The 27,197-nt window shown below is 38.7% G+C and overlaps 1 protein-coding gene across 17 annotated transcripts in view; it reads right to left on the bottom strand.

The window, feature by feature from the left end:
• Cask (calcium/calmodulin dependent serine protein kinase) overlaps positions 1-27,197 on the bottom strand; it is a 363,381-nt gene that overhangs the window by 6,486 nt on the left and 329,698 nt on the right. For 5 of the 17 annotated variants that reach the window (XM_074063734.1, XM_074063737.1, XM_074063736.1 and 2 more), the window contains 7 exons: positions 25,044-25,112; positions 23,601-23,636; positions 21,770-21,966; positions 16,283-16,398; positions 9,006-9,086; positions 8,814-8,894; positions 5,938-6,140 (listed from right to left, as the gene is read on the bottom strand). In XM_074063734.1, coding sequence (XP_073919835.1) covers positions 5,938-6,140; positions 8,814-8,894; positions 9,006-9,086; positions 16,283-16,398; positions 21,770-21,966; positions 23,601-23,636; positions 25,044-25,112 — 783 coding nt within the window. The remainder of the gene's footprint in view (positions 1-5,937; positions 6,141-8,813; positions 8,895-9,005; positions 9,087-16,282; positions 16,399-21,769; positions 21,967-23,600; positions 23,637-25,043; positions 25,113-27,197) is intronic. The other 12 variants (XM_074063741.1, XM_074063743.1, XM_074063745.1 and 9 more) reach the window with 7 other exon arrangements.

The following is a 27,197-nucleotide window of genomic DNA, read 5'->3' as shown; positions in this document are numbered from 1 at the left end:
TTGCCTGGTTTATCAGAATAACAGTTAGTTTACTTCCCTGCCTCCAGTTTTGCAACCCACACTCCACCAGTCTATCAGAATGATCTTTTTGAAATGCAAATCCCTTGGTTTCCCAGATAAAAACCCTCCGACAGCTCCCTCTTCCCCTTAGGATAAAAATATACTGCTTACCATGAAGGTCAGCCTCACAAACTGGCCCATGCTTAATCTTGTCAGTCTCCCTCTGCTACCTCTTCTGGACTGGCCCTATGGAAGGACTTTCATTTCCGGAAAGGGCCAGACTGTTTCTGACTTCCTGGCCTTTTTACTTACTGCTTCCTCCGCCTGAACTCCTCCACCCTTCCTGAACCTCCCTCTGTTACCCTCTTCCTCACTGTCTTTTCCACTTGACTGAGTAACCCTTCAGAATTCAGTCCTGATGTTCTTTATTCTGGAAAGTTCTTTGTGAGTCCTGAGCCATCACACTGGAAACCCAAGTTTCTGGGAATTTCTTCTTGTTCAGTTGTCTCTCTCACATCCAACATAGCACCTGCATAAACTGCCTTTATGATCTAATAATGTAAAAACAGTGAATCTAAAATGTACAGAATTTATCTTGTCTTCTGAGGAAGGTTCAATTAGAAAGCCTGCTGTTGTCTTGGCCAAAGGAAATCCTTGGCCTCTTTGAGTATACAAGCATTGTAAGAGACAAGTTTGATATGAAAGGTTCTGATTTTCTTTTTGAGTATAAAAGACTAATTTGCACTAGGATTCTATTTCTGAATTTTGGGTCACACAGTATCTTCTGGTGGGTTGGGGGAATCTGGACCATTGCCATCTGTCCATCAAAGTTCTTTAATTGTTAAAGTCACAGGCTCAGAGTCTCCTTGTAACTGCCAATTTCTTTGACACTTTTTTGTGACTGAAGACTTCAGCAAGGAACAGACATCATGAAAAAGCCCAAAAATAACTCAACTGAGCCGAACAGGAATCTTCACATAGAAATGTCTGCTTTGTCAATATTACCTTGGGCCTTCCTGTGCTCAGGTATCAGGTGAATACAGAGGTCAGCTCAGACATAAGGCTTTCTCATCACTCCCACACCCATGCCCACAGCCAGCTTTGGGGCAACTGAGATGGGGGACAACATCCAACTTGCTTTTGTCTTCGAAGCTTCAAAGTCAGATGGAGGCATACACAGCCTGCATCCTGAATGGAGCCCAAAGAGTGACACCCCAGGAGGGAAATGGTTTCCTTGGCTCAGTGGCCCATTCTGCCAGCTACCCAATCCTTCACATGCTTTCAGTCCTAGCCTACTATCACATTACACCACCAGAAAACACAAGCTTAGCTCTGCACACTCTCCATGTCTGTACTGCGCTGGTGCCCCCAGGCTATATGCACAAACACACGAGGGCCATCCCACACTTACAGTGTGTAACCATCAACGAAGCCTGTTTGTTCATCACATCGCCAAATGCCTCTTGTGTCTAAGAATTTGTTCTATCCCTTTACTCTCCCCAACTTTTTTCTGCCCTGGTTGCCTGGAAGTTCAGAGCCAAATTTAACTTTATCACAGTAAGTGCAGTAGCTCCTGTGGTTAGCATACTTTTTTCTGCCTCCCTTCCATGGCTTTAATTTTCTATTTCTATCCTGTATTATTGTATCTTCCAAAATCCTAAGATGTCTCAAATTCTGACTGCGATTTTCTTGTCTAGTAGGTCTCATCTTCTGTAGAATCACCATCATGAGAGTCTCCTCACTTGTTTCTGCTGTACTATGGGTCTCAAGTAGGTGCCATTTTGGGTACAGTTTCAGCTAGGCTGAGGTTCAGAGTCACTTGACACAGGAAATGGAACTGCTCACAAGGATTCTCCTTCCTCAGGCCATTAATAGTTGAATTAAAGATGAACTCTAAATCTTCTTCCTCTGACTCAAGGTGAGACACAAATTTGTTATAATATTCACAGTCAAATCTCTCTTTCTAAATCAGAGAGAGAGAGAGAGAGAGAGAGAAAGAGAGAGAGAGAGAGAGAGAGAGAGAGTATGCAGGTACATTCTAGAAAGATCACTGAAAACACACTGGATTCAAATAGAGTATCATTAATTTAACAGTTAATTTTTTAGTTCTCCTTTATACATTGATTTTTATGGCTTATCTATGTACAGCAAAGAATTAATCTCAGGTTACCATCTTTAAGGAATAAAAAAATTATTTGACCCAAGTATCTAAGATGTAGATATCTATAAAACTAATTTGGGTTGCAAAGTTAAAAAGTACAGAAGGGCAAGCAGCTGAGTCATTCTGTACAAAAACCTAAGGATTTAAGGAAGAACACAATGACCCCACAGAGGCAATCACAGTTAACACAATGGCCCCTGGCTCTTGTTTTGCTTTTCTTTGGTACTGAGGATGGAATACAGGTCCTCTCCTGCATGCTAAGCAGGTACTCTATCACTGAGCTACACCCCTGGCCCCAGCTCCTGTTTTATTTATTTATTTTTATTATTGTTGTACTGGGGGCACATTGTGACATTTACAAAAGTTCTTACTTGAATTCACCCTCTCCATGATTCTCCTTTATCTCCCCTCCCCCCATTCCTGGAATAGTTTCAACAGGTCTCATTTTTCCATTTTCATCTCGTTTTGAAGTACAGATTCCTAACAAGGCTGGAAGCTACCTCTGGATGACAACCTCTCCCTCTGTGGGTAAAAGAAAACCTACAAATACTCTGATACTGTTAACTTTTCCACACTTTGACCTGATAAATCAGAGTAAAGTTAAAACTAAACCCCTTATGGTAAGTTTTGAGATACATTACTTCCTGAGCTGTAGTCTTATTTCTACGAGAAATGAGCGCTACAGTTTTCCTTAGGTTTCACTGCTTTATAGATTTTTCTAGATGTTTAAAAAATTGGATTTAAATTGTACTACTACATACAAGGTGGACCATGGGTTGTCCAGGGTCACCTCTTCTAGTATGGCACAGTAAAAGGACATTGGGGTTTATGATTGAAAAAACAACAACAACAAAACAAAATCCAACACAGTTCAAGTTTGAACCTCACTTTCAGTTGGCTGTAAAATTTTGGTGGAGTGAGAATTGCATTAAACCCTGGTTTCTTCATCTATGGAAGCAGATACTGATTTCTGTCTCATAGGGTTACAAGGATTGGGTAAAGAATAATAATGCTTGGCAAACTATAGAGCATAATAAGAATACAACCTATTATTATTTTTAAAAGAAGCTAGGATACCAGTTTTTTTTCTAGTTCAATGTCTTTATCCTGGTTTTCTAGGTTTAAAGTTGGACAGCAACGTCTTATCAGATAGTAGTACTAGACAAGGGCTTAATTTCGCATTAACTGTCTGAAATAAATTAAGACGGCACAAAGTGTTAGACCTGCACTAAATGAGCTGAGTGGCAGTGGTAGGTGGTCTTTCAGTGGGCCACGTGTGGGGGAAATGACCTCAGCTGTGGTCGATGGGAGAGGATTAGAAACTAACACTGCAGGCCCTTTCCCTGTTGTGGACAGTTCGGATGTACCAGCTTGTCTTCTTCACTTTATTTTCAAACTGTCCATGAAATACTGTTAATCTAACTTGCGATGGGAAAGGCCTATGGAGAGAAACATCCTAAGGAGAGAACCTCTCTGGAGCATCAAGGCTCTGCCAGAAAGTATGTTGTGCATGGCCACGGGCATTCTGAAAGCAGGATGGGGAGCCCTGAAGAGAGTGGGCAGAGGGCAGAGAGGCCTGAGGGGGAGCTCAATTGGGGAAGATGCTGTGGGCATCCCCGGCTATACTGCCAAACCCAGCATTCAGTGTGAGACCAGGGCTGGACAGGAGTCTAGACTGGGCAGGAGAGCTTGGGACCAGAGTGGTCAACCAGCCCAACAAGAGGAGCAGGCCCTGGGCTGTCCCTGTCCCCAGGTATTGCTGGCCCAAAGAAGCTCAGGCCAAGACCAGGATGCCTAGGACCTACCCTCAAGGGTCAGTGGACCTAAGCATCACAGTTCTGAGAGGCAGGGACACAGGAAGCAGGAAAGAAGAGTGCAGGTAAGCTCATCCAGCAGTCAGGGCAGCAGGGACCAGTGTGCCCGGCTGGGGCGAGGAAGTGCTTGGGACTAAGTGCAGTGGCAAAAGGAACTGCTGAGGATGTCCTGATGAGGCTGAGAGAAGGCTCTCCCACTCAGCAATGCAGAGCAGTGCATGGCTGTGCAAGGGCAAGGGGACAGGGAGAGCTGGGCTACGAGTGGAGCAGCAGCAGCAGCGGCGGTGGTGGCGGTGGAAGCAGCAACAGCAGCAGGTAAGGCAGAAAGCCCTTGGAAGTGGCCTTAGGTAATGCAGAGGGGTCTGAGGAGCCCTGCAGCCAGCATACTGCTAGAGACATTACTACCAGCAGAAAACGACGTTCAGGTGAAGACCAGTGTGGAACCCAAGGAGAGGATGTCGAAGACCAGGACCAGGATTGAGACTTTGCCTCTAGCCACCCCTGGCCAGAAGATTTTTCCAATCCCTAGTAAGGAGGGATTAGTAGTTAAACAAAGATCAATCTACGTCACACATCATCATATTTAGTTCTATATAGGTCCAAGTTAATTGCTAAGTGTTTACTATATTGTTGCTCTCCTCTCTAGCCCATAACCAGATCCTGTTGTGGTTTCCAAAGCTCCAAGTTCAAGAATCCCATCTGGTGCTGTAAAATGGAAAGGGATGAACCCACTGGCCATGAGTTAGGGTCTTGATGCCCAGAAACTGAGCTGTTAGATCCCAGGTCACATAGACTCTGGTTATGCCAGCTCTGTTCTTGCTCTGGAGGTGGCTAGGGGACCAAGTCTCATGTGGTGGCCCTTCAACAGGGACTTGCCCTGCCTGGGATAGCCACCTGAACCTCTTGATAAAGCAGAGCCTGCTTTAGGGATGCTGGTCTGCCATCTCAGCTGGTGGCGCACTGATCCTATTCTGAGTGATAAGGGATTTGGGGTACAGATCCATTTTAGAAATGTCAGATCCAGGAGTCACAAAGGCACCTGTAACCTCTCTTGATGATGTCTATATTTCTCAAAGTCTTTCTCTGCGCTTTAGGTCCCACGTCTATCTACCTGGTTTCTGCTCAGACATGAAAAAAATAGCTGGTTGGCATTTTTAATTTTTTTTGGTGCTGGAGCTAGAACCCAGGGCTTCATGCATGCCAAGTCCACACCCTACCACTGAACTATATCCTCAGCCCCTATTATGTCAACCTTCAGCTCTCTTTCTCAAGTTTTACAAATCCCATTGCTTCTTGGATAAGCCTTAGTTACTAATAATTTAGTCATCTCTGCATCCATCTCCCCTTTGAGTCCTTCCCAAGTTCTCCATGTGTCTACTAGTGTTAGCTCGGGGTTAGGCAATGTCCTCAGATAAGGAGGTGCCAGAGACTGAGGGCCACCATGGTTCTCCATGCTTGCTCCATCTAACACCTGGGTCTCACTTATGCTTGCTTTCATAAAGCCAGTGCTGTGTTTCACATGCAGGCCCCAGGATCAGTTTCTTGCTGGTATTAACTTAAGATGCTGCCCGATGCTCTGATGGTCCAAGGTGAGCCACACCAAAAGAACCACCAAAAGGGAGCTACTGTAACAGTGAAGTGCCAGTCTCATTCTGAGGTCAGATGACTGTAGCATTTCTGGCAGGCACAGATACAACTAGGTACTTTATTGAGCTTCTGAGGATAATAAGTCACATAAGAGAATAATGTGCTTCTCAAATGCATGCTGCGCGGACTGAGTGAGTCTGGCAACTGGTCAGTTTGCATTCTAGACTGGGAACCTATGCAGTCTTACTCTTGATATTTCCTGTAGCTTATGAAATTACTATGACCCATGACTTTCTGATGGCGTTTTGGATGTCAGAATCTGAATTTATTGGCATGCAGACAGGATGGCGGGGAATCAGGGTGGCTGAGCATTACCTGAGGCTCCACGTCCAGTATTGCAATCAGCCCCTGCTCGTGGATCTTCCGAATAGTCTCCAGTTTTGTCCCGTACATTGCGTCCTCGTGGCTGCCGTACTCCAAGTACTCATTATTTGAGATGTCTTGCATCATTTGATCATGAGATACAAAGTAATAATTCTTTCCATTTTCTTCATCTTTCTTTGGAGGTCTGGTTGTATCTGCAAAGTCGCATGTCACGAGAGATTTAAAAGGCTGAACTAATGAGTTATGCTCCCAGTCGACATACCCAAACTCAATTGCTTTTTAAAAGCTGTGGATTCTTTAACTTGTGTCTCACACCCCCTGTACCCATCCCCAGTAGCTCTGTAGAACCAAATTCTAGAAACCATATTTATCTGTGTACAGCAGCCCACAGCAGTCAATTAATTGTTTGGTGTGGAGAATAGTGCAGAGTTCAGGGAAATTATTTCATCCTTTTATGGGTCACCACAGGAGAAAAACATGAAAAGACCCAAGATTAACATAAATGACTATATATCTTAATGTAGTTGGGTCTTAAGCAGTAGACAGTAAGAAGAATAAAGACAAATAGAAAACTACATATGGTTATTTAAATTTAAATGGACTGCAATGAAATAAAATGAGAAGTTCAGTTCCTTAGTCTCACTATTTCAAGTGTTGAACAGTCACTCATGCCTAATGGGTACTATAACTGGACAGTACAGACACTGAATGCTATCATTATTACAGAAGGTTCTATTGGGTAATGCTCTTGTGAGGTGATAATACCCCCTCACAGGAGAACAATGCTAGAATACAGAAAAAGGCACACCCTATTGCAAACACAATGACCTTAGCAGGGTGTAGACATGATTATTATAGAAGACCTAAGCCAGGAGGTGGCAAACTGGCTCATGGGCCAAAATATGGTCTGTTGTCTTCAGGTTTTATTTGAACATAGTCATGCTTATTTGTTTACATTTTGTCTATGGCTGCTTTCATGCTACAATGTACAGCTGAGTAATTGTGACAGAGACTGTGTAGTCTTTAAAGCTTTAAATGTTTACCACTTGGTCCTTTACAGAAAGGGTTTTCCAACCCTGGACCTGAATATATACTAAAGTATATGACAACAATATGCAAAAAACATGCTTTAGCAAATGTTTTTCCAGACAAGCCAGGAACACTGGTTTTACTTTTTTCTTTCTTTCCTGCCTCCCTTTCTTCTTTTTTCCTCTCTTTCTCTCTGCTCTTTTTCCTTCATTTCTTTCCCTCCCTTCCTCCCTCCCTCCCTCCTTCCCTTCCTCCCTTCCTTCCTTGATAAACATATCCTACTCTTTGCTGTATATGTGGGCCCAAGCCAATGGGGAGCGCCTCCTTTCCTGCTAGACGACCATTACAATTGCCACATCAAAATGTGGACAATTTAAAGAGGAACCCTTTCTCCAGGCACATCAAAACCTGAAGAAATAGCATAGTATATTGATGGTGAACTATCTTCAGTCATTGCAGTAGGTAACTTATGTTATACGCATATCTATGGTGAACTATTTCAGAGATTAGACATGCTTGACATCATCCAAGTTTTGAAACGAAGCTAGTTAGCTGACTATTTGATAACATAGCAGTTCAATAGTTAACTGATAAAGAAACTGAATGTTAGTCAAGCTTGCTGTATTCATGATCTAGATAAAAGGAGAATTAAAAGAATGTTTCAAAGTGTTTTACTAGAAAACCCCAGTAGCACCAATGCAATAATACTTGGTAAACTTTTGTTGTATAAATCAGAGTTTCTGTTATTTGTGCACTCTCTGGGGTACACAAATAACAGAAAATGGCATTGACCTTGCTGCAGGAAGGAGCCAATCTTGACATTTTTCTCCTGTTGCTCTTAAGAATCATTCTCCTTTACTGAGTGTAAAGGGGGACTCTCCGAGGGAAGGTCAGTGGGAGCGTGGAGGGTGAAGGGAGAGGGTATGGGAGGCGAGGAGGATTGAAGTATATTACATATGTATGCATGTAGGTAGCATAATGAAATGTGTGAAATACTGTTTAAAAAGTGGGGTAGGAGAGCTGAGAGGGGGTTAAGACAATATAATAGAGGGAGTGAATTATCTCAGTGAATCCCCTTGTACTGTTAATGTATGCTAAAAAGAAGAAATAACAAATAGAATCTATAAAAATAAAGAATCATTTTGTTTTAGTTCTGCCCACCCTGAAACAAAGCTCTAACTTCTAGGCAGCTTTTGGAATTGGAAATTAAACTTTAGAATAATGATGACAGTAACAGAATGATAGTGGTAAGATGGCTACTACTTATTCACCATCTGCTAAATGCTTCATCCACATGCTCTTGAACCCTCTTTACAACTTGGGATTACTTTATATTATAGTTGAGGAAATGAAGAGGACAAGAAGTTAAGAATATGATATAGAAAGGTAAGGGCAATTAAATATCCTACAGATTTACTTCCTCATAGTAAACAACTGATAGCATACTCCTTGGCTTTTAAAGTGATGTCAACAATTGGGAAACTGAATAAGGGAAATATGGTTGTATCAGAGAAAATGATGCAACTATTAAAACTTATTTTCTGAAGAATAATTCATCAAGGTAATTTTATGACATACTTTGGAAAAATCAGATAACATGCAGAATGGGTGACCCTAAAACTCCAACAAATGTATGGAGAGAAGTCTAGAAGGGTATACAACAAATATTTATGGGACTTATTATTGGGGAGAGGGATTGTTGCTACCTACTTTCTTCATTGTTCCTTTTTTGGATTTTACAAATTTCCTACAGTGAACAGTTACTGCTTTTCTAATCAGAAAAATATGTAAATCACCATGCTAAAAACAGAATTCAAAGAGATTGAGGCACTGCTTACGTGGAATAGGGTATGCAAACCGGTCCGGGTGCTTTGTGATGAGGGTGTTTTTTATGTGTCTTCTCCCAACACCATGTGCACCTATGTTGTTTTTTTTTTTTTTTTGAAAAGAACAGAAAAATCAACAACTGTTAATGTTTGCAAATGCTTTGAAGTTGAGAAAAAGTAAGCCTCTTATATAGTCAAACTTACCTAATAAGACTAGTGTTTTCCTTTTGAATGTTGACAGTTTCACTACTTCCTCATATGTGACAAGATCTAATTGGTCAAACACTAAAATGCAAAGATTTAGAAGAAAGGTAAATTTATGGAATGACTATTTCTTGTGTGTAGATTTGAATTTACTGGCAAAACTAAGTTACATTAGGCTTTAATGTTTTTAAAGTATGAATCCAACTTCTGATATATGTCATTTAAGTCATATAGCCTTTAGGGGAAAATTTTTTCACTTTTAAGTCCATGAAAATGCACTTTAGAACCAGGGGCATCCAAAGACATGTTGAGTACATGCATAGAAGTCCGATTCTAAAGGATACTACATTTTTTTCATGCAGTATCCAACAAATCACATGAATTCATTCAAAACCACATGCTGTTCATATTTTTATAGTTCTAAGAAATCAGTAATACTAAAAAGAAAAAGTCCATAGACAGTGACCAACATGAATAGAGCATGAATGTAATTAACATCAACCAAGAAGGGACCAGCTAGATCATTTCCAAAGATGGGTGAGAAACGCACAGCTGACTGGTCTTTAACTTCGTGGTTCTTTTATTGCTTTTTTAGAGTTGATGAAGGAGGCATGCTAGAGTCTTTCAAAGTCAAATTCTGTAGGTATTTCACAAGCTTTTAAATGAACATCTTACAAGTTTTACTGTAACCAAGATATCCATTCAATGGGACGCCTTGGGTTTGTAAGTAGGGGAACATGCTTTCCTGGCCCCCAAACCAGGCCAGCTGTTAAACGGGCTGTGCAATAAATCAGATGGTCAGGATGGAAAGAATCATGAATGAGATTCTGAGCTTGGAAACCGAGAAGAAATACTTTAAAAATATTTTTCTGAAACCTGCCTCTTAACAACACTATTACAAAACCAATCTAAGCAATGTGGGAATGTTTTCTGAGCGAATGACCATTTGTGTTGAAGTGCAATATGGCTGGATTCTCATACACATTTGAAAATTCTCACAAGAAGGTTAAAATTATGCATCTATGTTTCCTGTAACATTTTTTGCATGGTCATGCCCAAATGTTACTAGATATACACTGGTTTCCTCTTAAAAGAATGTTGAGTTAGGCCTGGATTTTAGAGGGATTAGAATAAATTCAATAAAATTAATTTCCTGGTGCAATAAAGGAATCTGGGGCACTTTGATCAATCATTAGGAGAGCTTCTGCTCCAGAAACAATACGGTCAAATGATTGTACTGGCTCAGTCCTTAATGTTTATGATCTACCCAGTAGCAAAGAACCTTACAAGGCAAAATAAGATACTCTGAAATGCAATAGATCAAAGACAAACAAATGAACCAAAAGCAGCATTCTCAAAATATATATAAAAGAAAAACGATATGCTAAGGGTTAGTGCATATTAATGGGTATTTGTGCATTTGTTTTCTTTGGTAATGTGATTCTACAAAGATTGACTAAAAGTCTTAAGAGCATGTTCTCTAGCAACAGCTAAAACTGGAGAAATGTTTTCTGTGTTCAGAATGGCATGCTCCCAAATTAAAATGACATGACACTCTGCAGTAGAGCTGGCTAGTTCTGCTGTAGTGGTAATGGAATGATGAGAGTTGCAAAATTAAAGGAGTGCTTATGGCATCACTATTGCCTGCTGAGTGATAGCTCTATCAAGAAAAAGTATGCTTATGAAAGAACTGTATTAGCAAGCTGATCTGTAAAAATAATCGAGCATCTCATGAAAGAGCAAGATGATGATGACATGAGCTTTCTGAATGGTACACGCTGCCCTCTCCCCTTACAGAGCCCTAATTTCCAGTCCTGCTCAATTAAGATTTGTCATTAAAAAAAAAACACGTACGAGTGAGTTAGATATCAACAATCAACACCACAAACAAATGAACAGATATGTTAAACATCAGTATCTTAACCATGAATGAGTAGCATGAAGAGGTTACTCTAGTCTAAATAAAATTACCACGTGGTCACAAGGATTTTTTAAAATAAAGAGATACACGGAATATTAGGAGAGCACTTAAAGACTGAACTTTTAAAGGTTTTAAGTTGCTTGCTGATTAAAAAAAGGACTTAATAAAATGAAACCATCAAAAACACAGAGGCAAAGTCATTCAACAGGTTACTTACATGCACAGAGGCCATTGGGAGTGAGACAGCATGAAAAATGTACAGGGGTCATTGAAATATGGCTTTTCATATATTAGTAAAATAAAAGTATAATATGCACAAAATAAACTTTATCATGCAATATTCTAAACACAAGGCAAATAAATCACATTAAGAAACAAACTCATTTTAATAAAAATTCAATCATATCCTTATATAAAAGCCAGTGGATTTTATATACCAGCATATGTGTAGAAATTTTCTGTGGGAACTTATAAGAAACCCTCTTCAGAGAGTATAGATGTGGGAGCCTCTTACTATTCACTTTGTGCCTTCCTGTACTGCTTACAATTTCTAATCATGTGTGTCTATTACTTTTGTTATTATTATTATTATATTTAGCAGTGCAGCAAATGGAACCCAGAGCCTTGAGCATGCTAGGCAAGTGCTCTACCTCTAAGCTACTCAGCCTTGCTTGTATTATTAAAAAAAAAATGCTAACAGGACAGTGAGGTTATGGACCACTTTTTGCCTTCAGCATTCTTTGTGCTCAAGAAGGAAAGAAAAGGATAGCTTTTAAAAATATCAACTACTAATTTTCAATATTAAACATAATTTAAACATACCACAAATGTATTATAGAGATCCTCTGAGTTCATATGTGTGTATATAAATAGAGTATTTAAGGAAATTTAAGTATCACTACTCAGGGTTCTAACAGTTAAAACAGTGAATTAATGAAGATTTTCTAATTTTTAAAAAAGTTTAAACTCATATCTTGAACTAAAACTGACTTTTGGAAGTCCTGGGCTGAGGAATCTCAATGCCTCAAGTTACAGTTCTTCTAGCAGTGTGACAATGCTTTTTGTACCAAATGCATGTGGCTAAAAATATTTTATGCATTGCAGAAAATGTATTTGCTATAAATACTACACACACCACAATCAAATCTATTCCCAAGGATTCAGAAATATTGTCTGGCATAGTTTGTTTCTATTTCTCCGATTTTCTGGTAAGCTACTCAATATTCCAGCATTCTAGACATTTCTTTCTTTCTTTCTTTTTTTTTTTTGTGGGACTGGGGTTTGAACTCAGGACTTTGCACTTGCAAAGCAGGAACTCTACAGCTTGAGCCACACCTTCAGTCTGTTTTTCTCTGATTATTTTGTAGATGGGGGTCTTGCAAACTATTTGCCTGGGCTGGTCTCCAACCTCAGTCCTCCCGATCTCAGTCTTCCAAGTAGCTAGGATTATAGGCATGTGCCACTGGTGCCCAGCTCGAGATGCTTCTTTTAAGACTTAGGTAACTACTTTCTAGTTGAATCTTTTCCACAAAACATCTGTTAATACTGAACATTTGTCTTTGTTTGAAAAGCTGTAAATATCTTCAAATACTGTAAAAAAAAATCTCCAATTAAAAATGGCATTGCACACTGATAGCACAGGGCCAGACATAAACTTAATGCCTACAGTGGCCAGGCAGCTAATATGGTGGAATGAAGTAGGCCAGGCACAAAAAGGGGTGGGTGGGGATGGTGGGTACTGAGAATGAATGTCCATCCAAAAGCGACATCAACAACCCAGAGTCCCTAAGAAAGGAACTGGCTGAGTGGCACTGCATTCCCTGTTCTTCCAAGAGATGTCTGAAATACAGAGTTTTATGTTAAATAACCTGATTTTCAAATATAACTTATAATAAAATTATTTTAAACACTGTGTGTGAGCAAAATTTATTTATGGATCGATTTAGCAAATAGGCAGCCACAAATAGGAACAACCTCAAAATTTGATGAGAAGGTTTAGATCTTGCCATCAATAGATGATGAATTCTCCAAGATTTACAGCAGGAAACAAAACATATGGCCTTTTTCTAATTTACCTAGTACCATGAAGAACAAAATGTATTGTATTTTGTAATCAGCAAGAACAAAGAGAGTATCATTATATTTTAAAATCAACTTCTAAAAAAGCCAGAAATATCCTTCAGAAATAGAGTTGGATCTGTGGCCCTAGAGTCCATTTGGCTCATTTTTGGTATGAATGACTATGATATTTCCAAGTTTTCATAGCATTTGCCTTACCAAAGGAGGTCAATAGCATTTGCTTCTCATACTTTTAGAGCAATTCTTTATATGGGCGATTTTGTATATTAGGATGCAATTTTGTCCTAGCTAAAAGCAGAACGGCTGATAAAATACCCAACTTCCCTTCCTGACAATTTGATCTCTTGTAGGGTAATGGTAAGCAATGGTCCTTCTAGACTTTGTAATAGACAAGATGGAAAAGTTGGCCAATGAAGTGGTAGAAACCTGAAGAGATGGTGACAGAAAGGAATGCGAGGCTTGGTCAGGTAAGTGCATTTCAGAAAGTCCTGGATAAAGCTGGCCATTTTCTTCTGACCAGAGAAACTGAAAGGAGAGCTTACAACCATTTATTTTGTGAGTGAGGGAACCCTAACAATTCTCTTCTGACTAGAGAATCACAGATAAGCCTCCAGTTCTACAAAGAAACTTCAGCAGCTCTGGAAGGATCTTGAAGGAGCTCAGACTTCTTTCAAACGCAGGCTCACAAACAGAGACAAATATAGACAGGTAAACAAGTTCGCAGGTATGATGAGGAAGGCTCTAATCCCCAGAGGAGGCCACTGATTAGGAAAATACTGAAGATAACCAAAGAATTGACCCTTTCACCCTCCTCGCCCTTTCTTCTCTTCGAAGTTTACAAGAACTTAGATAGGTCAGTGATTTGGGATGGGAGGTGTAATGTCAAACCACAGAGAAAGAAGCAATTCTAGTGTAACTTCTACATCAAGGGCAATACCTTTTAACCTTGACAGGCAATGTTTACCAGAGAGCTAGAGCCTGAGACATGGAACAGTCTGAGTACTGAGCTTCATCAAATGACACCCATTTGTAAAGTTCAGTGATGAAAGAACACTAGATCCACTGAATATTAGGCTAAGAAAAACCTTCCTTGAGTGATTCACCTAATTCCATGGTTTGGAAGGTCACAGGAGCCTAAGTGATGTGCCCAAGTTCACGCTTACTCAGGTGTGCACCACCCATTGGGAACCAGAAAACAGGGACGGCTGAAGATCTGTGATGCCTTGGTGCTCAAAGAACAGAAAAAGTGAACTGTGGAGAACACTGGCTGCCAGATTGGATGCTGATTTTTGGGCAAAATTTCTTTTTTGTTGTTGTTGTTTTGAGATAAGGTCTTGCTGTGTAGCCCAGACTGGCCTCTAACTCATAATCCTTCTGCCTCAGCTTCCCAAGTGCTGGAGTCACAGTGTTTACCACCATGCCCAGTGCTGGCAAGACTCTTAAATGACTGATTTCACTTAGTATTTGTCAGCACTTAGAGAGAGATCTAGTTTTCCAATCAACTCGCTTAATTTTCCTCAGTGATGAATTAAAGAGTATAGGCAAATTGAATTCTCATTTCTCCATGCCTTCTATTAGTGAAGTATAAAACTGATGACGTACTGACAGACTTATCCAGTCATTTCTTTGCTTTTCTAAGCTTAAATTAATTTTAGTGTCCTCTATATTTATCCGTCATTTAACACTGCAAAAGTTACAAGTTGAGGTGGACTTTTTTTTTTTTGGTGGTGCCTCTCACATGAACCCAAGGCCTCACACATGCTAGGCAAGTGCTCTACCATTGAGCTACATCCCTAACAGATACATTTTTTATATTTAGGTAATGTTAACACATCTCATGAGCCTTCTAGATTGTGTTAGACTATTAGAAGCAGATAGAAATAAAGGCAACTAAGGAGACTTGGCAATGACTTGCCAACCTCTTGGGGTAAGCACTGCTCTGCTGATACTGCAGTGCAACTTTTAAACAGCACTACTTGAGCACCTACACTTAACAGTTGCTAGATTGTGTTCAGCTAGTCTGCTTTAAATATTTCTTCCCCTTATAAAAAAAAAAGAAAAAGGCCATTATGAAACTAGGGTAGAATATAATCAGAAACAAATGACACATTTTATTGGACATTAAAATGTGGTCCAATGTAATTCATGTGAGGGAAAGACTCCTCATTTAACTGAACCATTTCAACTTAGCACATGTGGACACCCACATTCATTCCACATTATACAGCATTTCAAAAATGCTTACATTTAATTTCTGACTGGGAAAATAGAATTCAGAGTTCCCAAATAACTTTTCCTTATGAACGCTAATGCATGTTAGGGTATTCTACAGAGAAAGAAGCATTTCCTAGTTCTTGGAAAAGTTAATACTGTTGAATTAGGTATGTATGACTGGACTCACTTGACTTTTTTGGTCACATGTTTGATTTTTGGAGTTATTTCTGAAACCTTGGGCTCTCTCGCCAATGTTAGGGCTTTTAATTCCTCAGAAAAAGTTCCTTATGAAAGGAGTCATATTAAAGAGTTATTGAATTTCAGTATGTCACCATGTTTTTTTCTTTTAGTTTAAACCACATCCTGTGAGTGTTCTGGGAACTCTATTGCAGCGATCGATCATGCTTTATGTTCATTTCAGTTTTTAACTAAACAAGTGAACATTGAGACTGAAGTTGAATACAAGCATATATATATGTGTGTGTGTGTGTGTGTGTATATATATATACACACACACACACATATACACATATATACAAACACACTAGTCACAGAGACTGACTAAATCAAGCCGGTATCCATGTCATGTGTGCCTTTTCAAACCAACCACTGAACCATTTATAGCATGTTCTTCTGTGCACCTTGGCCCTTTGATATCTGTCATGGGGCCACATCCAAGGGCCAGGGAGGAGCCAGGAGGGAGGGGTTATCTGCCCAAGGCCAAACCGAGCCAGGGAGGCAAGAATTCTGGGGACTCAGCACATTCCCAAGCTCTTGTTTATTCAGGGGAGGACTTAACATGTTGAGTTCCTTTTGTTCCAGAAGACACTATTTGCAAATAGCATTTTTGTCCTGCAAACTACAGCTGTGTAAAACATCTGATAAATAACCAGTATATGAATTGGAGCTAAGGGCTTCTTAAAGATTTTTCAAACTGATGGACATCTCATCTGGTAGAATGTTTTGGATAGAGAAATCTGAAGGCCAAATGGGAATGTTATATGTTTACTTAGGTCTTGGAGATGTTTAACCCAGTCTCAGAGACAGACGTGCTTTTCCCTACCTGCATTGTGCTTTGCCAAATATTTATCTTTGTACTGCTTCTTTTTCTTGCCAAACCAAGTACAGCTGGCCTGCTGCTCTTGTTTGGTCTTCTCCATGGCAATGCAGGCTACTCGCCTAGTATACAAAGAAGGGAAAAAAACCCCCAAAGGTTAACGTATGGTTCTATGTTGACAAAGGAGAAAAGTTATTCATTTGAAGACTTTACATGAACATACTCATCACAGCCTTTCAAATCACTCACATAAAGGCTGTTCTTTGGTTTTTATGATAATTTCCTGGAAATGGTTTCAAAACATAGGCTTAGGAAGGAACAGCATTGAGTTCCTTGAGCACATGCTAGCTGATAACACAGCCAGAAGTCTAAACATGTGATTGTGAGATTTAGTAGAGGGATCACAGAATTTTGAGTCACAATAGGCCAGGTGTGCATCCTAGCTTTGTCACTCATTCACTCATTGGTATTGAGCACATAAGGTAGGCACTTTACTGGGAATTTTCCATGTATCAACTCATTTAATCTTTCTAATGACATACAGAATTGTATCACTATTTTTTACAAATGAAGGGACTGAAGGATTGAGAGGTTAAGCAATTTACCTGAAATGACACTGCTAGTGAGCAGGAGAGTGGGGCGCCCAGCTAAGTTCTATTTTTTTTTTTTAAGAATAGTATTATGGTGATGCAGGTGGTATTATATATGATATCAAACAAGTTTTGTTTTGTTTGTGACTGGTCAATAAGAATAGAGTTAATTTTTGTATATTAACTTCGCATCAGTAACCTTGCTAACCTTTCACAGCAATTCTAATTGTTTACTAGATTCCTTTGAATTTCCTATGAGTCACATCATTTGCAATTTTCCCCTTTTCAATAATGTTAATTGTGAGCTTACTGTAGATGTCATCTGTCAGGTTAAGGAGGTTCCCTTCAGTTCATATTTTGAGAGTTTTAGTCATGATTGGATGTTGAATTTTATCAACTGTTTTCTCTGTTCTTATTGATGACTATGTGGATTTTCTTCTTTCCTTTGTCAATACGGAGGCTCAGGTTGATTTATTTTCAAATGTTGAAACAGCCATGTCTTCCCAGTACAACCCCACTAATTCTCAATGTTTTATCCTTTTTAAATATTGCTGGATTTAATTTGCCAGTATTTTACTGAGGACTTTTACATCTGTGCTCATGATGGGTACTGATGTGTAGTTTTCTTAAATTGCCTCTACTTAATTTTGGTATCATAAATGAGTTGGTAGGTATTCTTTTCTATGTTTCTTAAAGAGGTTGTCCTCCGTGTTTCTTACCTTCTCTTTTTTATTAAGGTTTTTATTTATTTTTGGTTGGGCAGAAGACATTTGTTGGGAAATACCACTAACTTTCAGCAATAGCATCAAAGTCAATCTCCACCCATTGTCTACATGGCATACAGAGAATGCTGATGAAGGTTTTGCTCTGGAGATTCTTTGTGTATGAATCAGTGTGTGCTGTGAGCCATAATTACGGCATAGGATCTTTGGAAACATAGACAGAACTAGGGAATTTTTGACAGGTTAAAAGAGACAAAATCCTGGTCTTGTAAAGCTTACCTTATAATGTACAGAGTATCTTATAAAGTGTTTTTAAGCCAAAAACAAAAATAACAAGTTCTCTGTAAAAATTTGTGCAGTCACATGTGGTGTGATGACAGAGGAATGAAACTGACTTTTATCAGCCACTCAGGAAATAAATACTATTGCTTTTAGCTCAGTCAGTGCACGGAAACTGTGTTAGGGTTAAGGTTGACCTGAATGGAAGTTTCAGACACATGTTTAACATTTTATTGGTGACTTGGATGAAGATCTTGTAGGGAATGATAGGGATGACAGATTGAGGGACCCAATACATATCAAAGACTGATGTGCCTACAGTAAGGCATTGGGTCTAAAGACATTGATTTCTCAGCTAGAGGATGTGAAAATGTGACCTGGTAGCAATATATATTTTTTGTTGTTGTTGTTGTTTTTTACAAAGTTTCTGGGTCTGGCTGATAATACTATTTCAAATCTTTCATGTGAATGAATATTGCATGCCCACTTACATTTTAGAGACCAATTCCATGTCCCAACAGAGGGAAACTCTTCTTTCTCCTTAGCCAGGAATGGCTTCCTATCTGTAACCCCAAAGTCCCACTTAAATCTTAATGCACTCACTGCCCAGGGGGCCTCTTCCTCATTATAACAGTCAGAACCCATTCCTCCCCCTCTCTCTATTTTTTAGAACTTTATTGAGTTTTTGTAAAACTGAACATATTCAAAGTATACAATTTCATCAGTTGTGACATGTGCATGTATCCCATGAAACCATCACCATGCTATCAAGGTAAACATTTTCATTACTCGTGGAAATGCCACATGCCGCTCTGCAATCCCTCCTTCCCTCCACCCCTGTCCCTAGGCAGCCACTGTTGCTATAGATTAGTTTGCATTTTCTAAAAGTTTATATAAATGAAACTCTATGCCATGTCCTCTTTTTTTGGCTGGCTTTTCTACTCAGCAGATGCTTTTGAGTTTCATCTGCATGTATGCATTTATCAGTAGTTCCTTTCTTTTTATTGTTGGGTGGTATTCTATCGTATGGATATCCCATAACTGGCTTTTCCATTCACCTACTGATGAAACCTTTTAAAGGTATTCTAACAGGTGTGTGACCACTGCCATTTTAATTTGCTTACTGATTTTTTTCTCTTGGAAGTTCTCATGGTTCTTTTTCAAATCTGTTATGTCATTAATTTTTTTCCTTCTCCCTAAAGATATTTTTCAAGCTGGGATGGCACCCAGGACCTAGTGCATGCTAGGCATGCTCTCTACCACTGAGCCCCCCGCCTTATTATTGATTTTTAAAAACTCAGTAAGCACATGGTGGAAATATTATGTACTCATGTATGAAAATGGAAAAATGAGTTGGGGGAGAGGGGATAAAGGAGAATGATTGGGGGTGAATTTAACTAAGACATATTGTAAACACTTTTGTAAATGTCACAATGTACCCCAGTACAACAATAATATAATAAGAAAGCAAAAAAAAGAAAAAAAGAAAAAGAAAAACAACTCAGTAAGCCTTGTTTTAAAATCTTTGTCTTCTAGTTCCAGTATATAAAGTGGGATTGGGTTTGTCTTTGCTATCTGTCATTTCTGTCGGGTCTTGCTTATTTCCTTGTGTGCCTGGTAACTTGAAATTGCTGCTCACTAACCTGGAAAAAGTTTGATTAAGCTGAGGTTATAAGTGTTCTCCAGAGACCTTCTTTTAGTTTATACCAGATATCTGGAACTATTGGTAAGGGAAGAGTAAACTTCAAATCAAGTACACGACTTGAGTTTCCCGACTGTCCCAGGCTAGGTGCACCTGAGTGCTAATCTATTCAAGGTGGACTGGTAGCCACTATTTTTCAGATTATTCCCCATTTACTTTCACCTTTTCCTTTGCTCAGTGATAAGGCAGCATTCTCTACAGTCTCCTGGCTAAAGGAGAATAAGGGTCTGGTTATCTGTTTGTTAATTTGGGGGCATTGCCTTTTGTAGTCCTGACAATATGGAGTGGTGCCCTAACTGATTCTCCATCTTGTTTAGGCCTTAGGTCTTAACATTGGTTCTCTGGCATAGAAGCATTCTGTAAAGAGCAAATGCCCTCCTGGCAAAATGGACTAACTTGGTACTCCGATAGTCTGCTAATCATTCTGATTAAAGGCTCTCATAGAAAAATTGGTCATTGAGTTCACTAGTATCTTTTCAGCTATTCAGTGCTTTCAGGGTCATTTAAAAAAACATATTTTCTGCAGTTCTTTTTATTTATTTATTTATCTTTCTGCAGGAAGATGGATCCAAATAACGCAGTCCATCATTACAGCAAAGAGGAAGTGAATCTGTTTTTTCCATTCCACTTTTCAGGACCCCTCCGGAGGACTCAAGAGTTCTAGATGTTGGTGGGCCATGATTTACACAGATGATCTCACTAAGGATAAGAGGTCTGGAATCTACATAATTATTTTTAATAAATGCCCCATGGCAACATTCAAGAAGATATTTTGTAAAATGTAACTATCAGCCACAGCATAACCATCAAATCACTTAGAAATTGCTTTCCTCCTGCTTATGCTAAATGTTTCTTGAAGATCAGAATGAAAGATGATACCAGATGGCAGTCTGCTGCCTCTCTATTTGGGCCCATGCTTCCTACTGTGTAAAATGATGGCATCTGAAGTCCTCATCCGCTCCAACATTCTAAATTTAAGAATATTTTTGGGAAACATAGGATAGCTGAAAAAGGCAATCAAGCAAAAGAGATTAACTGAAAAAAAGCCCTTAATTAATGAGAATAATGGGTGAAAAAGCAGTTAGAAGTGTCTATGAATTCACTGTCTTTGGTTCCTTTTAACTAGGGTCAAGTATTTTTTTTGGAAGGGGGGCACTGGAAGAATGCCAATTGGCAGGTTGTTATTTTTTGGTACATGAAACAAAACTCAGCTATTAAGATATCCTTTTGCTATATTTCTGATAGATATTGACAAAGGTAAGACCATGCACACATAAACAATATTTCAAGTACACAAATTATAACAAAAACAGCAGAGATAGATTTTACCAAAATATGTACTAATTCTTGTCTCCTTTTCTCTCAGTTAAAAGCAAAGTTAAAAAACCCCGACTGTATTTTTAATTTTTTTGGTTATACTGGGGTTTTGAACTTGGGCACTTGAGCCACACTTCCAGCCCAATTTTCTTTTGGGGTTACCATGGAGTAGAACTCAGGGCAAGTACTCTTATCTCACTTGAGCCATGACCCCAGTTCTGCTATCTGACTTTAGCCTGCTTTTAGAGCTTAAACTTACTACCAGAACAGGCAATCTCTCTTTCTCTCTCTCTCTCTCCCTTCCCCACCTCCAGTGGAATTCAGGGCCTCACCCATGCCAGGTAAGCATCTACTCTGAGCTACCCCAAAGCCCAGAAAGGGCACTTTTAAAGGGCATTCTTTGTGGCAACACAAAGAATGAAGCTTATGACTTCTCTCTTTTCTCTCTATGGGTGAAATGTGTTTTTCTCTTTAAATCCCTTGAGTGATACTGAATCAGAGCATTTGAGGGTTTTTGGCTGGTGGTGGGGTAGGATAGGCATAAAAACATACAGAGTGGCAAGGAGAAAGGTATAATCCTAAGAAACCATGGTTCTAAGAGGATTGTAACAGCTTGTGAGAGGAGGGCTCTGCCCATTTGATCTGAGCCTAGTCACTCAACCTCTCTCCAGACCTTCCTTCCCTTACACAGAAAATGCAGATCTAACTGTAACTAGTGTTCCACTAGATGCTGAGGATTGAGAATTCTTGGATGACTGATTTGGATTTTGTTTAGCTAGCAAAGCAAAAAATGTATCAAACAGGTTTTGCAATAGGAAACAATAGGATATTGAAAACTGGGTGAGCAGGCCTTCATTTTTAGTATAAAACAATAAAAACATACCATTCCTGAAGTTCAGGAGAAGGAATGAGACCTGCAGTTCCATTTTTGGAGTTTTCCAGTTTACCTTGCCACCAATTGTGATCATCCTTACTAATAATCTGGATGATGTCACCAACTCTGAATCGAATTCCAGCTTCTTTGCAGGGGATGAGGTCATCCTTGGCAGGATCATATTCAAATTGTGCTCTTACATAGATCTATAAAACAGGAGTTTGTAAGAAAGGAGGCCATAGTAATGTGAAGAAAAACAGTGAGTGCTAATGTAATAACTAAACACCAACACTCACAATACAAACAGGACATCGGATGGTGGAAGCCAAAATGGTGCATGGAAATACAGCACAAAAACTTCTACCACTAGAAACAATGTACTACTACCTTTGATGTATACAGGTTCAAAACTTGGCTGTCTTTGTTTGGAAGGAACACTTAAAATACTTGTTTAATAAAAATGAAGATTTCATTTCTGCTTTTAGTATGATAGCATAGGTCTGTAATTACAGAGAAGTACGCCTGCCATTTTTAAAACTTGCATTTGTTGTAGTGACATTATGGATAAGTTGTCATGATCATGTGGCAGCCTTTAAGTCATGAAGACTGGCAGTCAGGGTAAGTTTTAACTTGAAAAAAAGCATATAATATAAAACTAGCAAGAACTCTGGGCTGATATCTTACCATAAAATGCTTACATGACAACTGGCAGTGTATCTACACACTGCTGATAAACTTATATGTAACTCAAACAATTAAAAAAGCACAAAATAGCTTTATTTTAAAAAAAGATTTAGGCTTTGTATTTGTGCTTTACTCTGCTGAGAGACTAAAAATGATTTTGAACACTTGTTTTGCCAATGTGACATTTGAAATCAGTACAGAGCTTCAAGACATGGCCTCAAGGCTCTAAGTTTATGATAAGTGAATTTACTTAAGAAACAGATGAGCACACAAGGGGTTACAATATGGTATCATTTTATGAATGACTGAATTTTAAAATGCTTTAAAATAAAGTACTATATATCCAATGTTGCTTTAATTATGCAGTCTTAAGACTAAACTGGGGGTAAGTTCTATCATAAACTACTTTAGGCAATTCTTAACTCAAAATCAGATTTTTTTAACACTACATTTCAAGAAAAAATCCTATTTCTTGAAATTAAATTTGAGTATTAATGTTTAAGTCACTGTAAAAACAACCTGAAGGCTTTGGAACCATTGTGTGATTTTTCTGTTTATTTTTAGCCATAAAATTAAACCCTGTATTGGCACCTATAATTCATGCTTTAAAAGTGCTGGCAGTTTGAAAGCTACTTGCTAGTGTTAGACAGCACTTAACTTTTCATATTTGAACTAACAATGGGCAAATCAGGATATAAAAGCCAGGGTACTTATGTTCTTTTTCTTATTTTTCAGCATAAATGGCTTTTAGACATACACATGCAAATACAAATTTAAGAAAAAGCCTTCGACTTCAGAAATTGCTTCAAAATGTTCATCACTTTATGCTATTTTTTTTTAGAATTCTATGAATTCTGTAGCCTTTAAAATCCACCCTCCTCAGGCAGTCCCATAAGACCCTCAAAGGCTGAATTTTTAGCCATCAGCATAAAATTATCAGGTTGAAATTACAATAACCATGACGGCTACAAAGATGTGAGGGAAAATCTTTATAGAGAATTAGTCATGTATAACGTGTTAAAATGAAATGGTACAAGCTCTCAATGCTCAAATGTTATGGTCCAAAATGCAGACATTATGGGATGGAAAGGGTTAATAAAGGATTGGCTATTAGCAGCTCAATTTAGAGAAGTTTCTATAGAGGATGTCTATTCACCTGTCGTCCTTTTGGTTGGGTAGTTGATGGCAAGTCCTGTAGAATAAAGCCAACCCAGGAGAAAAATTTTCATTTACTTGTCAAGAGTACAAGGAAATTTGTGTGTTCTGTTACAATATGGTTAAAAATGAGCTAGATTTAAGTTGTAAAGAGATCATATACATTATTCCATTTCTCAGAAGTGTTGAGTTATCAAAAAATCAAACCCAGGCCATTTAGCAGCAAGCTGAAGAAAGCAGGTAAGTTGAAGCAGAGAGAAAATGTGTTCTTAAGAAACAACTCAGCATCTTCAACACAAAAGCCACTGCGGGTGAAATAGCCTATTACAAAAACCCCCAGAATGAAAAGGAGCTGCTGCCTTTTTCAATGAAGTCACTGCAACCCCTTAGATTTTGAAAAATTCAATGGCTCTATGGATTTTCATCATCTTAAAAGCATTACATGTTAACTAGCATAAATGAATTCCTTTGGTAACCTATTTTAAAGTTGGAAATAAAGTTGTGGACAATTTTCTTACAGAATTTCTCTTACTGATATACTTAGAATATTATTCCAGTTGAGATATCTCTAAATTATTTATAATTTCCTTTGATAAAAAAGCTGATATATATTTACAGCGCCAATGAAAAGGCAGGAAAAAAGCAATACTGCTGCATTCTTAGAACTCTTGATCACTGCAACTGGGTGACAGCAGCCTCAGCAACTCTGAGAAGATTTGGTTGTCCCAAAAGATTACAAGCCTGCACCTGTAAGTGCTTCTATTTGTTTAAATAATTCTTTCTATAGTCCAAAAAGTGGATAATTCTGGAAACATGGAAAATTTCCAAGTTCCAGTTAAATATAAAGTACTTTGTGTTAAAGATGTGATACCAGCGTGGCTTAAGTGCAGGTGGAAGCCAGTTCCTTTTGCTTTTCATATCCAGGCAAGGCTTATAATTCACAAAAATATGTGCACGTACCACAATAACAGAGGGCACACCAATTCGTAAACTTAGATAGCGGAAACTAAAACATGTTGCTGATATCCCTCAGGATGGAATACTCCAAAGCCCAAGAACACCTAAATGCCTATTCTGTGAGATTATTCCATCTCTTTATAGTTTCTCAAATTAAAAAAATAAGAATTTAAACAAATTTCCATTTCCATCCTCTACGTGAGTTTGAGCGAAGTCATACATATTGGTGAGGTGGCATAGAGATATTTTTAGAATGACCACAGCAGTCTTGAACTATGTTTCTCCAGATGTATCTAATGAAAGGGATTTTTAAGGAGAAGGGAATGTTGAAAAAGGTTTTCCAGGAGTTAAACTGCACTGTTGCTGTAGTAGCCTTGTCTATCCGCAGAAGACAGTATTTCCACTGAACACATGTAACTAGAACACTCATGGCAGGTGGGCACCAACGAAATCGTCACACTTGGCTGTGTGGAGCTAGAGTTCTTACCGAAACAGAATTGTTAGTGCTGCTATGACCATTAGCAGGGGACTGTCTGGAAGTGGAGGGGGAATCTCTCTGAAATAAGACACAAGGGTCATTAACACAGAACACCAGCACAGAAACAGATATTTACATCAACAGTTACAACCACAGTCTCACAGCCATTTCCTTTGAGGTTAGCGCTATAAAGGTGCCATACTGACTTACTTGCATGATTTCGCAGAAGTAGGAAAATTTTGCAGCTTGAAGATTCACATATTGTAAGTGATGACCGTGTAATCATTCATTAATCATTTATTTCCTGTCTCCCACATTCTATAACCTTTGCTTTCTTTTTATGAGACCCAGAAGAGTGATGTCATATTAAAACCCTATCAAGTATCTTCAGATGACAAATATTACTATAAAATTATTGTGCTGAAGATACCATGCCTAGTTTTTCTTAAAGACTAGGTTTGAAAAGTAGTTAACGAGTTTTAGGTATTTCAGTGTTAAGAATTACTGAGCAACTCAATTTGAAAAGAAATGAACCTAAAAGTAAGACTTCATATTTTGTAATCACTTTAGAATCTTCCCGGAATAAGTAATACCACTGGGGTAAAAGACAGATACACACCAGAGAAGAACTCTTTGCTTTATACCATTTTATATAAACGATAATCCCAAGCCTATAACAATGTCACACTACTGTACAAGCTCCCAGGGACCACAGCTGCTCTCCCTAGAACCCTATTCAGTACACTCAACACTCCTTTCCAGGCTCCATTCGCTCAGTATCCAAATCAACTTTAATGGTAAGAACAAGGAGAGGAATAAAGTAAGTGCTTTATGGTTTTTGATTTAGTAGAACTCTTAAGCCTTTGAAATGTGCATTTCTGCTAAAAAGACATTTTGTCCCCCTAGAGGACTGAAAGAAAACTTCTGGAACTTACTAGCCTTGAAGGGAATGGTATTCTTTAGAGGAGCATTATCAAGTGTTAGTGAGCATATTGATCTCCAGGTGCCCTCACTTAGGGACTCAAGTTAGTAGGGCCACGGTGAGGGGTAGGGGTTCACCCTTTTACCAAGGGCCTGGGAGAGGCAGATGAGAGCCTTTCTTTGGGAAGTCTTGCCCTAACTGGGAAGAATCCAACCATAGGCTTGAATGCTGCCTCAGTACGGGGGAGTCAAAAAGGTAGGAGAAGGGCTAGAAAGAGGGCTATCATTACTTTTTGGACTATGCAAAGGTGTAGAAGGTAAGAGGGTACTTCTCCTTGCTCAACAGCATAGAATTTACATGTATAGTACTAGTCCCATCCCCAAATCAGTTTAACCACTTAAAGAAAATGAAAGAGAAACATATTAGTAACTGACAGTATCTTCCAGTTAGCCAAAAAAGAATCAAATGTATTTACTAAGTTTCTTCAACAGATGAGAAAGGTGTGAGGAACACTTGTGGTTTTAGAATATTAAAACTATTTATATAAAATGTCTGCATGACATTGCCTCTTTTGCTGTAAGGGAGATTTCAATACACTGAATCCTGGAGCAGAAGCAGTTCTGCATTTTATTTTGAAATATACTATTAATTGAAGTTCCCTAAGAAGCCAGTGAGAGGAGCTCAAGACCCGACATAATAGACACCCCAATTGTCATGGCTCACTAAAAATATACTTGAAAAAACTGTAAATTCTTATACACGTCTTGAATAGGTTTAGAAAAAAATATGAAGCCTCAGATTTTTTTTCCTGTGAAATTTATAGCATCACTGGAGACTGGAAGAGATATTATAATATCTCCCTCAAATTCTCTGAAGTACAAATCCAATAAGTTACCCGTCAATCTTCAAAATTAACTTTAGAAGGTGTGCATGTCACATTGATGTACACGTACTTGGAAGATGCACATGAAAAAAACCAAGTTTCAAAAATAATACTCAAGCCGAATGTGCTATGACCAAAGAATTATACCGTTTATGCCAGTTTATATTTCTAGATGTAGAAAGAACAGATTTTTGACCTGAATTTAATAACCAACATAAAATTGGAAGGGCTCCAATTTCCATAGGCTAAACCTATTTTTAAGAAAGAAACTTTGGGGTTGTGATATTCTGGAAGACTTGTTTACGAATTACTTAACACTCTAAATGTATACAATTTTACAGAAGATTACTAGATCCTA

This window comes from Castor canadensis, chromosome X (assembly GCF_047511655.1).
Source record: "Castor canadensis chromosome X, mCasCan1.hap1v2, whole genome shotgun sequence".
Taxonomy (NCBI): Eukaryota; Metazoa; Chordata; class Mammalia; order Rodentia; family Castoridae; genus Castor; species Castor canadensis.
This window is presented reverse-complemented; position numbering and strand designations above follow the sequence as displayed.